General features: G+C 45.5%; 2 protein-coding genes across 2 annotated transcripts; both read right to left on the bottom strand.

The window, feature by feature from the left end:
• Window positions 1–3,198: 3,198 nt before the first annotated feature.
• Window positions 3,199–3,399, bottom strand: EDB91DRAFT_1040517 (uncharacterized protein; the record flags this gene model as incomplete). Its single annotated transcript, XM_041312877.1, has 1 exon — window positions 3,199–3,399. A coding segment is annotated over one exon (201 nt), but the record flags the coding sequence as incomplete, so codon positions are not given.
• A 135-nt stretch (window positions 3,400–3,534) lies between these two features.
• Window positions 3,535–4,207, bottom strand: EDB91DRAFT_1234996 (uncharacterized protein; the record flags this gene model as incomplete). Its single annotated transcript, XM_041321269.1, has 4 exons — window positions 3,535–3,678; window positions 3,791–3,821; window positions 3,850–4,066; window positions 4,114–4,207. 4 exons carry the CDS (start codon window positions 4,205–4,207, stop codon window positions 3,535–3,537), a joined length of 486 nt encoding a protein of 161 aa, XP_041181741.1.
• Window positions 4,208–12,107: the final 7,900 nt, after the last annotated feature.

The raw sequence follows: 12,107 nt of genomic DNA, 5'->3' as shown, positions 1-12,107 counted from the left end.
CAGGCTCCAGTTCTTAAGCCCTATGTTCTTTCCAACATACAATGGCAGAAATCTTACAGGAGAGGGGGTACAATGTCTCGAAGCTGAAAGCCCAGTGTCCAAAGTTCAGATGTCCAGAAGGGGCTACTCAGTGTTGCTGTTGAAGAACAGAGCACTGCCATGCATGGGGGTTCAAGCATATGATCCTCCCGAAATTCCACTGCGAGCTCAACTTCATTGAACAGTGTTGGGGATATGCAAAAAGACTGTACCAGTTATATTGTTATGACTAGCATTCACCAAATGGCAAAGACTAACACACAACCACTAGGACTCAGTCAAGAGGAATGATGATGAACAAGATAGATTTGAGCATGAACGTCTAGGCCTACTATAAGTGTAGAGAATGAAGAGGTTAAGTCTAAGGAGTACTTACGCTAACTAGCCTACTTATATACATAACATTGAATAGGTGTCACGAATTCCTAATACAAACCATTTTTCATTTCTCGGTTTTCCTTCGGCTACTTCCAATACCTGAACCGGTCACGTGACTCCTCACCCTGTCACACCTTCACCTCTTCACATATCACCTGTGGTTTCTCCAATTGGCTCCCCTACTCCACAGGCTAGAACAATCTCGCTTCCCAAAGAAGAACTGGTCGGAACTTGGGTTTCTGTTTAGTTGCTGTCTTACTCATTCGCTTATATATCATCATGTCATACTTAGTCATCTGCAGTATTGTACAACTCTTTTCTCATTGGCTGATTTCTTTCAGACTCCTATTCAATGTTATGTATAAAAGTAGGGTAGTTAGCGTAAGTACTCCTTAGACTCAACCTCTTCGTTTCCTACTGTTGTAGTGACTTAGATGTTCATGCTCAATCCTATCATTGTTCATCATCACTCTTGACCGAGTCCTAGTGGTTGTTGTCAGACTTTGCCATTCGATGAACTCTGGTCATAACAATAGGAGATATCCGAGTATGAAAGAAATCAGCCAATGAGAAAAGAGTTGTACAATACTGCGGATGACTAAGCATGACATCATGATATATAAGCGATGAGTCAGACAGTGACTAAATAGAAGCCCAAGATCCAACCGGTACTTCTTCTGGAAGTGAGATTGTTCTAGCCCATGGAGTTGGGGAACCAATCGGAGATACAACGGGTGATATGTGAAGAGGTGAAGATGTGACAGGAAGTGAAGTCACATGACCGGCTCGGGAACTAGAAGTAACCAAAGGAAAACCGAGAAATGAAAAGTGATTTGTGTTTGGAATTCATGACATATATCCACCCATGAAGAAGGATGAACAAATGGAAGCCAATGTCCATAAGGCCCTTGACTCCATTCCAATCAAGTGCATGTGCCGGTGAGTGTTGTTTGGACTCGTTTGAATTAAACCTACACACCAGCCAAAGGTTTTCCAACCAGGCCTCACGGTTCCTTGATGGATATCAAAAAGGTTTGAATAGAAAGCAAGCAACATGGGCAAATAAAAGATACCATGGTCACTGCATGCTGCCTGACAGCATACTGAAGTAGGGATCTGCATGGGTAAACCCCAGGGTACCAGAGGTCATACCTGCACCTGTACCCAGCAAAAACCCATACCTGTAGATATCTTGCAAAATTCATATAATCTACTATGACACAAAAGGACCAGCTACTCGATCTCAATATGGTCCCACCCATCCTTTAAGTCCTCTTCCTCCCCTTTGAGATCAGGCAACAAGCTGACATTCATGATATCCTCACTCTTCACAAGATTAAGACAGCTCCAGAATCCAAGGCAAAGCAGTGCACATGTTGACTGAGCGGAAAGTCGTGACTGAACATGAGAGAGTAAAAGTTGGCCCTGGCTAAACAAGCGTTCAACATCAACTGAAGTAGCTGACTCAGACACCTCGTTAATGTGCTGGTAGGTAACACATCAGGAAATGAGACATACCAGGGATTGTTAAATAATCAAGGGCCATTCGTGAGAGACAAGGGAAAGAACCATGGCATTCATGCCACCATGCAATGGCATCAGTGATGTGTTCCACATCAGCACTGAGATAATGGTCTAACTCATTGTGGAGATCCGTCACTATTGGTGGCACGAGGGCTGGTAAATGATCAAAGATGTTCTTGCTCTGTAATAGTGTCAGTACCAGCAAAGAAATCAATAAAAAAACATACCATGGATGAATCTCCCTTTGTCAGCTTCTTGTCTGCAGGAACTCCAAGTCCATTATCCTCATCGTCCGTCGTGTCATCATTGACAATTGTGTGCTCATAGGATCGCTCAAATTTGTCATGTACAAGGGCTTTTGCTGTGTCCACCCACTCGTCCTCCCAACCTGCGTTCTTGAAGTATGATAGCTTATGACGAGGATGTAGGACTATGATTATAATGATTAGTGATTGACTGAGTATATCATGTAAAAGAACTCACTCATAGAAATGTGGTGGACTTCAGATGTATCTGTGAGCTCATAGTACCTGTGAGCTCATAGTACTTGTTAAGAGTCTTCTTAGCAAGGCGGACAGCAGCACAAATTGCAGGTAGATATTTGTGGTCATGTGAGTAGCTTGTTAGTTTGTCATTGATGAGGTCCATCGCTGGAATAACAGTGGCAAGATTTGGTGTAAAAAGCACAAGAAGAAAAGTGTGGTGTCCTTGGGAATCTTGAATCATGGGAATTAGTCATTCAGTGACCATGGTTTGTTTACAAATCAGCGCACCTTTAGCATGCCTCTCAGCTGGCCAGCAATTTCCCACTCCTCATCTATCAGCTCAAACTTGTGGAGTCCCAGGTCCTGGCGTTGCATTACAACATTGACTGCTTTGCGATGCTCCAAGGCATGTCCAATGAATGGAGGGCCTCGTGCCAGGCAGGGAGAAGAACGGTGGTGGAGTGTATCAGTTTAAAAGTGACCTTGCACAACTACATAATGGGCTATTAGTCTCAAAGGTGCGCAATTTGTTCTAACTCACCTTCACTAAAACTAATTTAATCGGACATATATCATGCTGTAGTTGCTTGCGCTCATGACCAGACAGCAAATTTACTTCATCAACCCATCCATCCTCATTGTCTCCAAGCCCATCATCGCCAGCACTGCAGTCTGTGATGTCCGCATTCAATTTATCATCCTCTTGCCAATCGCTCTCCAAGTCTTCACTGGTGTCATTGCTATCATTGTTGAGTGCCCGTGTCACATCTTTCTTGGTCATATCAAACTCCTTGATCAACGACTTCACAACAAGGTTGATGGTGTGCAGGAAGCATCTTGTATGGTTTGCTGTGCCAGGGAAGGAGGGAAGAGAATATGCAAGGTTGTCCACCATCACAGTGTTATTGGCAGCATTGTTGCATGTAATGCCAAGGATTTGTGGATGAATGGTGAGTCTGTATCTGAATTGCATCCCCCAGCCCATTTACTCACCTTGTCTGATATACAAAAATCTTCTAGGACCTTTGCAAATGTCACTGCGAGTTCTTCGCCAGTGTGAGACTGCATCTGGATCAGCAAGACGGTCTTTATATGATCTGTGAGTGATTCAAACCTTTGCAACTTTGATGATATCTAATGGAAGACTTAGCGGCTTCCCATTGTGTTCCAAGTGTGCTGAAACAGCCACAAATGCCTGATGGTTCATGGCAGTCCAACCATCTGTTGTAAAGTTGAGTTTCCCTGGATATTCCTGGTGCGTTGTTTTTTTTTGGGTATCATTGATTAATTCTTAATCTAACCTTTGTCATCTTAGCGATATGTTCGCATGTGTGTACAAAGACTTGTTGAACATCTCAGGATACAGTTGATGGTGATGGTATGTAGTATTCTGGTCTTCCAGTCTTCATAAGGGACTGAAAACCCTTGTGTTTTGGCCTTCATATTTTGATGGTGAGAGTATGTGACCTTTCCTTTCCCCTTGCGCTCGAATGACACAGTGATTGACCCATTGTGTAGGATACCTCCAACTATCTTGGTGCGCGCCTCATTGGCATCCTTTGCATCATCAGCGGCTGCAAGGACATCATCACCCCAGCATACCTTCACATGCTTGCGCATATTTCCAGTGGATTGTGCATCTTTTTGTCAAGGAATCTCCAGGTTGTTGCTTTGCAGCCTTTTGAACAGCACTTGAACTTGTATGCATGCTGTCTGCCAATGACAACAATGCGTGGCTCTGGGTGGAAGAACATGTACATAGGTGAGACCCAATCTTTCATTAATCTCACTATTCTATGGTTAACACTGATTAACCTTCAAATCAATATAGCTCACTGAGTTCGTTCTCTGCACTCTCCTCTTGGTGCAATGGCTCGTTGCCATCACTGCTGCTCTGGTTGCTGATCTCAATGGCATCATCATACAATGCAGCCTCCTCTTCTTCAGTTCAGACGATGGCCCAATACAACTGCATGGCCCAGGGCTTGGGGACTGGGATGACATCCGATGTTGGCGGTGAAGGTGAGAGTGGCTCTGTGGCTCTATCATTATAATTTCCACTGAGCAGGTTAGGTTTTGCCTTCTTGGGCTCACTAGCACTGCCACTGATGCTGCTTGTATCATTCTTCCTCTTCTTGCTGGAAGTCTGGAGGGCTGCCTTAGCCTTCTCTGTCATTTTTGTGACCTGTTTTTCTGCTGTCTCAAACATATTGAGTGTTAGTTTGTGTGACAAGGTTTCAGTTGCGATATGGGGTTGTTTAGTTAAGGTTTGACAGCTGCATAGTTTCAGACTCGGAGTTCTCCCTGCATTGTAGTAGGTAGCAATATATATCATTTTTGGTTGTCAACCCATGGTACAGGTACGGGTGAGGGTACAGGTACCACAAAAGGCAACCCGTACCCGTACCCCGATGGTACCCATACCCATGACCCATATGGGTCACCCGTACCCATGCAGAACCCTATACTGAAGGAACTCGACAAGAAGCAAATTGCATAAGCTCATATCCTAATTAATTAATCACATACCACATACTCGTACATTGCTACATACACTTCACATACCATCACTTGTACTACTTACTACATCTAATCTTCTAATCTCATTGTACGTGGCCGGTAGCACAGCTTCAGGACCAGCCATTCCAGTGCTTATGTGTTCAGTCACAGCAGGTCACGATTGGTCAGTTTTGCAAGAGCCCTACCTTAGATAGTCCCACGAGTCTGTGTGTCCCAAGAGTTCGCACATTGACTCTAGCACACGCAATTCTGCACGGAATCCGTATGTATGTTGCATTTAGGCTCCCCCCAACATAATACACAGTGCCATGTTTTTTTTTGAAGAAAATCGAAGTAGATCTCATCCCATGGACAACTTATTGGTGCTGGAGGCTAGTTTTGTGCATAGAAGGCTCGCTCTAAAGGTCAGATCACCACTTAAAATTCTGGAATGTGGCATGATGGTTATACATGATGAGAGAATACTAAAAAAAATTCTCTGGGGCCACATGCTTGTCAGGATCATCTGCAATAAAAGAAATATGCCTCAGACATGACAATCTATCCAAAGTTACATCAAGACTGTGTAAATTGAAACTCCGCAATGCCGAAATGCGGCACAAAAACACCAATGCCAAATTGAAGTCCTCGCAACACAGTAGTACGTTGTGGACACTGCGGAGTGTGAACAGGCATTGTGGCAGACATGTGACATGGTGTGACAAAGTGCACAAACTCTAGGGAAAATGCACTTTTCTGCACAATAACTCTCTGCCAGACTCAACACGTCGAGTTTCAAAAAAAAAACTAGCAGATGTTGTACTTTCGATGTCAGGCTATCGAACTGTCAAAGAATTAATTTTTTATGTTTGTGCGTTGTGGAGTAATAGACGTTACCCCCAAAATGCATGAACTCTAGTGGACATCTAGTAGTCCCCTTGGCAACAGAGATAGGTTCTCAGACGTGTTGGGAAATGCAGGTCTTCTGTGGAGCCAATGTTATGGAAAACCCAGATCTTCCTCAGACCTTTACATAGATACAAAGAGGTACTCGACTCATCCTTTATCAATAGATAGACCCTTAGAGCTAGGTAGAGGGCATCCAAATTTGCCCGAACTATGCTAGTTAATGCGCATCCCTCAGAGCGCTAAGTACAGTCTGTATAGATGTGTCACCTGTGAATTTGCCTGCATTCGATGATGTTCTTCTATTTCTGTCATCAACCCATCTCACTGGTAAATGCTCACCTAGCATGACTTGTTCTTCTCAACATCAGTGAACAGTAGGGTTCACAGAATCTCTTCTGTAGGTATGTTGAATGTAACGTCTAGCAGAATATATTTTATGGACTCTATCACCCTCGACCTGCTAGGCCGAACACTACCAACTCGCGAATACTTCAACTCAACCCATGCCATTGCCCCTCGTGAAACCACTGTTCATGTCTACTTCCAAGTTCCTACTACTAGTAATGAGGAAGACCACAGATTGAAGCGGAGATAGAACCATTCCTCTGCAGCCATGACAAATGTATACCTCTGGACTTTCACAGCTACTTTCATATCAATAGACCAGAATCCATTTTTGTTCATCCACCGCTTTTGTTTACTTGTGGAGCTGGACAAACAAAAGTGTCCCACCTATTACAATACTTTGTCAGGCGAAATACCCCCAAATGGCACTGGACTGTGCAACTTTCTCACTCGACACTCTCTTCGGACACCATCCTCACCATGGTTGGAAACCGCTGTCACATTCCAGCAACCATAAAGCAACAATGGGTTACTAGTGGAGCATGTTGAAACCTGCGAGTACTAATGCAGAACTCATGCTGGCATAATCAGTAACAGAGACAATGTTAAACATACCATGATGAGTTGGTGATAAATAGTCATACCAGCAGTGAGCTCAGAAGGGTGTCAGATTCAGTGTCAAATGAGCAGTATACTGTATCATAGAAATTGCGCAGTCCAGTACCATTCTGGGGTATTTTGTCCGACCAAGTATCGTAATAGGTGGGACCCTTTTTGTAATGGCTGCGCTTAACCACACGTACCACGTCCCTTTGATATGTTTGTCTTTCTTTTGACATCTAACTTTACCCCTTGAATATGCGCTTATATTCAATATCTGCCTGTCATTGTGATACTGATATATTTCTCTTATTTATTCAATATGGGTAACTTAGCTACTCCTTATCTCATTAGATTACTTCCTGTTTATCCCGAGTCTCATATAGCCCTAGCCATACTTACTTATATACGAGTCGGAGTACTAGATTTACCTTTGTGTTTCCTGGACCCCTGAATCCCAGACTTTTACCCTGTCATTCGACCAAAAGCATTCTTCTCTCTGTGTCGTTGCCTTCAAGCTTCGCACGCTAAATAGCCAATGCCACATCTTTTTTGACAAACAGAAGTCTACCCTAGAATTTAACAACCTCATCTGCTGATACCTCGTTGACCCTGGAAGTAATGGTTAGGCCCACCACTACAAACCAATTAACAATATCACACACCATGTCTGCTCAATACAACCTTCGATCAAAATGCTCGGTTCTAACCAGTGTCAATACCATTCCCGGAGCTCTGAGTGAGTCTCCTTTAAAAATAATAGAAACTAATGATACCCCCATACCCTCATCAGCAGAGAGATCCCCATCTCGAGCTGACGAGACCATCCATAAGCCCATCCACTCATACAGCAATGTGGCAGGGATGAGGCCCGAATCGCCCCAGCCTGGTGCTGGATCGCGTTTGGCTAGTGTTCCTAGCGCTACGGCTAATACCTGTTATGATACCCAACTGTCGGAAGAGACTGTTAATAAAATTATTAGAACACTAGAAAGCCCCCTTGAGAGCATGAGCAAAACAACTGACAAGTTGGATGACGGAGTGCCCTGGACGATGATAGAACACCGTCGCAGAAAGACCGAGAAGGTGGCATGTCATCAATATGAAAAGGAACAGTCCCGAAAGACTGACCGAGCAAGGAAGGCCAAGACTAGGCCTACTGAAACAGTGAAACAGCACCACCCTGATCGAAGGAATGCTGAGGCAGACAAACACCAAGACAGGGAAATGTCATCCCTGGAAGAAGGACCATCCAAGCGAAAGGGTGTGGACCCATGAAACTGGGGAAACATTGATATTGACGAGTCTGAGATGGACCTAGAAGCCCAGGAAAAGGCTTTGAAAGCATGGGCAGATGCCTGCAATTGGTCCCAGAAGGAACCACAGGAATCTGATCCTGAGGAATTCGACCAAGGGTCCGTGAGACCCCCTGAGACTCAGATCGAACGAGCAGTTCGGGCCACAGAAAAGCGCGTAGCCCTGAACTTTGAAAAGCAGATCAATCAGCTGCAAAGCGAGATCAGGAAGAAGGACTCAATCCTAGCAAAGACAGCGGACTTACCCGCCAGAAAGAAAACCGACAAACCCACTAGGAACCCAGTGGAAAGGATCATCAATAAGGTGGTGAGCAGGGAGGGAAAGAGAAGAGCCACCCGGGCTTCACCAGCAGTGCTGGACTCCATGGCCCAGATAGCTCCAAGAAGCTACTTGGGCCGGGCGTTCGAGCAAATTGAACCTAGAAAGAAACACAGAGGATCAGAACCTTCGGACGATGAGTCGTCAGTTTCATCATCATCCACGTCCGAGAGCTCAATTGACTCCTTGGACGAGACATCAGATAGCCCATCTTCAGACAGCTCGGAAAGTGAACCCTGTGCTTGAAAGAAAAAGGTGTCCAAGAGAAAACACGATCGCTCTAAGAAACGGAGGTCAGATAAAAAATCAGACAGGGGGAGGGTCACACTAAGACCCATCCCACCCGCCGAATATGATGGATCAGTCGATTCCTGGGCGTTCCATCGATTTATCACCGAAGGAACAGCATATGTACAAGATGGCAATGTCGCCAGAAAGCGACAAGTGTTTGTACTATCACACTACCTCAAAGGGAAGGCTCACGACTTCTACACGAGGCAAGTGTCAGATAAACCCAATAAATGGAGACTAAGGGAATTTTTTACCGAATTGTTCAATTACTGCTTCCCTCTGGACTTCCATTCAAAGCAGAGGAAGAAGTTATACCGTTGTTATCAGGGTGATAAACATGTAAGAGACTACTTATCTGAGTTAAATGAATTATGGATGATGATAGGGAACATACCTGACCGCAAAAAGGTGGTGAGGTTCTGGTTCGGATTAAATCCGACAATCCAGAACGAGCTGTACAAGATGCAGGTCAACCCGGAAGTATCATCATTAAAAAGGGTGCAACACACTGCTGAAATAATCAAACTCACCAACTCAGCAACCACAGATCCAAGAAACCATGAGGAAGGCCTCCGCAGCACCAGGAAGCCAGGAAGAGATAAGCCTGAAGGACAATCCAAGTCCTCAGAGGCTCAGAACCACGCAGCAACAGGCCCACCCTGGGGAAACAATCAGCGCAGGCCTAAATTCAAGCCTCAGCGAAAGGATCAACCGAGTCGACCTTTTAACAACAGAAGACAGGACGCACTGTGAGAAGAGAAACTCAGCAAGGATGAGCACGATAAATTGATGTCCGAAGGACATTGTTTTATCTGCAGAGAGGCAGGGCACATGTCCCATCAGTGTCCTAAGAGAACCAATGTACCATCAGCTAGATGGGACAGACCTCCTGGGGTACCCAGCTATGCTGTCCTTGTCGACACAAATGCTACTGAGCGACTATGCGAGTTAGCTGACAGCACAGAGACAATCAACACCTTTACCATCGGAAGCATGTGTGTGTCCTATGGAAAAGGCAAGGAAGAATGTCCCGATGAGACCTGGGACGTTGAAGACGTACCTCTGGGGGATCCCATTTCCCAATGAGCAGAACAGTTGCTGGCGATTCACGCCCCTTATCCCTGGGGACGACCTTGATAGAAAAGAAACCCTGTTGGGTCAGCGGTTTTGGGTTTACCAAACAACGGACACTCACCATGTGATTGTCGATCAGGCGCACAGGAATGAGGAGGATGTCTTAGTCCCGTCCTCCCTTCTATGGCAACCTGCATTTTTTATTAGTGATTGGTATACCACCCGACTAGCGCAACAGTTTGACTTACCGAAACAATATATACGGTTGATGCATCGGTGAAACTGAATGGGTGACCCAATATCAATGCACCTGTGTGAAATCCTGAATAACGAACCCAATTTACCTGGTTGCAACTCCCCTAGTCGCTTCCATTGCAAGTGGACAACATATAAGGACAACATTACCTATGAGATCCAGGACCGTGACTTAACATTTAGCATATGGGCCAACAACGTCTATCTCAGTAACCTTAAATTGAATGTTACCCGCTGGTATGCCAAACAATTAATGAAAGCTTACCGCCAGTTAAGCAATGCACTATTCGAAAAGGAAGTCGAATGGGAAAACGACCATTTCAGGCTGCTAGATGACGATCCAGTAACCCCTTTGAACCGTGCGCTTGAGGAAGTTGTGCAAGAACTGTTCACGATCCTGGAAGTGCAATTCGCTGAAATGCGAGATTATTTCCAGTTAGTAGAACTTAATGGGCAGCAGGTGGCCCCAGGTACTTACCCAGCAATCCAGCGGAACGCTGCAGTGACGCGAGACTTCAAGGGTTTAATTCCAAAGCCAGTAGTCATAGTGGTGCACATAAACGGACGACCCGCCTGTGCGCTTGTCGACACAGGATCCTTGGTGGACTTCATGTCCTCGACCCTGGAGGAACAGTTGCGCGTCAAGAAAATCGCACTAGAGAAACCCCTTACCATTCAGTTGGCGGTGCAGGGGTTGTGTTCCAAAGTAAACTTTGGTGCAAAGGTGCAACTGGAATATCAGAAGATTAGTGAAGATCGCTTCTTTGATATAATTAACTTACAAAACTACGATCTCATCCTCGGGACACCATTCCTGTTCCAGCACCAGGTGATGGTCAGATTCAACCCTTCCTGGGTTGTCGTTGGAAATGCTCAAGCCTTACCAATCAAAGGTGAGCAGGTTTCTGTATTAGAATCACGGGCTGCAGAGGCCTACAAGGAGAACCTGGAGCAGGTGCGTCAGCAATTATACCAATGGGCTAAGCCATTATGCACTAAAGCAAGCGAAACAGGCTTACCACCTCTCAGGGCCATCAATCACACCATTCTGCTCATCAACCCAGAGCAGATCTACAAGTGGAGACCATCGCGCTGTCCTGAACCGCTGCAACCTCAGTGGGGAGAGAAGCAGAAGGCGTACTTGGCCACAGGGCGCTGGCGAATGACCAGCGCCGGGAATACAGTACCTATGCTGTTTATCCGAAAACCCAGAACGGATAAACTACGAACTGTAGTAGATTTGCATGAGCGCAACAAGAATACAAAGAAACTGTCCTCCCCCTTACCTGATATCAATGGAATCCTATGCTGCGTCGCCCACAAGTGTTACTGATCAATCATCGACGGCCAGGATGCTTATGAACAGATCTGAATTATACCAGAGCATGTTGAATGATCCGCGGTAACCACCCCAGACGGGAACCTTGTCAGTACTGTCCTACAACAAGGGGATTGTAATGCCCTGGCAACCTATCAAGCACTAATGAATCATCTATTTGGTGAGTTTATAGGCCGTTGGATGGACATATACCTAGATGACATCATTATCTACTCAGATACCCTGGAAGAGCACATGCAACATGTCAGGACCGTGCTATGCATTCTTGAGCGCAAGAAGCTTTACCTAAGTGAAGGAAAGCTGCAGTTCCTATGCAAGAACCTTAAGATCCTAGGACGGGTCGTAGACAATGATGGGATCCGCATGGATCCTGCAAAGGTCGATAAAATCCTGGCCTGGAAGACGCCAGTTAACCGGGACGCCTTGTGAAGCTTTCTGGACGCTGTGGGCTTCCTAGCGGATGACATTTACAATGTTAGAGTCCCGATGGGCACTTTGTCGGAGATTACAGGGGATACGGTACCTTTTAGGTGGGAATACACTCAGCAACACGCATTCGACGAAGTCAAATGATATGTTGCGAATTGCGCAGAACATTCGCGCGTTCCCCTGCAATATGGGCCGCACGCAGACCCTATCTGGTTGATGTCTGACGCCAGCGGCAAAGGCGTCGCCTGTGTGATCGCCCAAGGCCCCGACTGGAAAACCGCTAAGGTAGTGGTGTTCTATAGCGC

Source organism: Suillus paluster (genome assembly GCF_016628075.1).
Source record: "Suillus paluster strain FC165 chromosome Unknown EDB91scaffold_6, whole genome shotgun sequence".
NCBI classification, from domain to species: domain Eukaryota; kingdom Fungi; phylum Basidiomycota; class Agaricomycetes; order Boletales; family Suillaceae; genus Suillus; species Suillus paluster.
The sequence above is the reverse complement of the archived record's forward strand: the minus strand, read 5'-3'. Positions and strand labels throughout refer to the sequence as shown.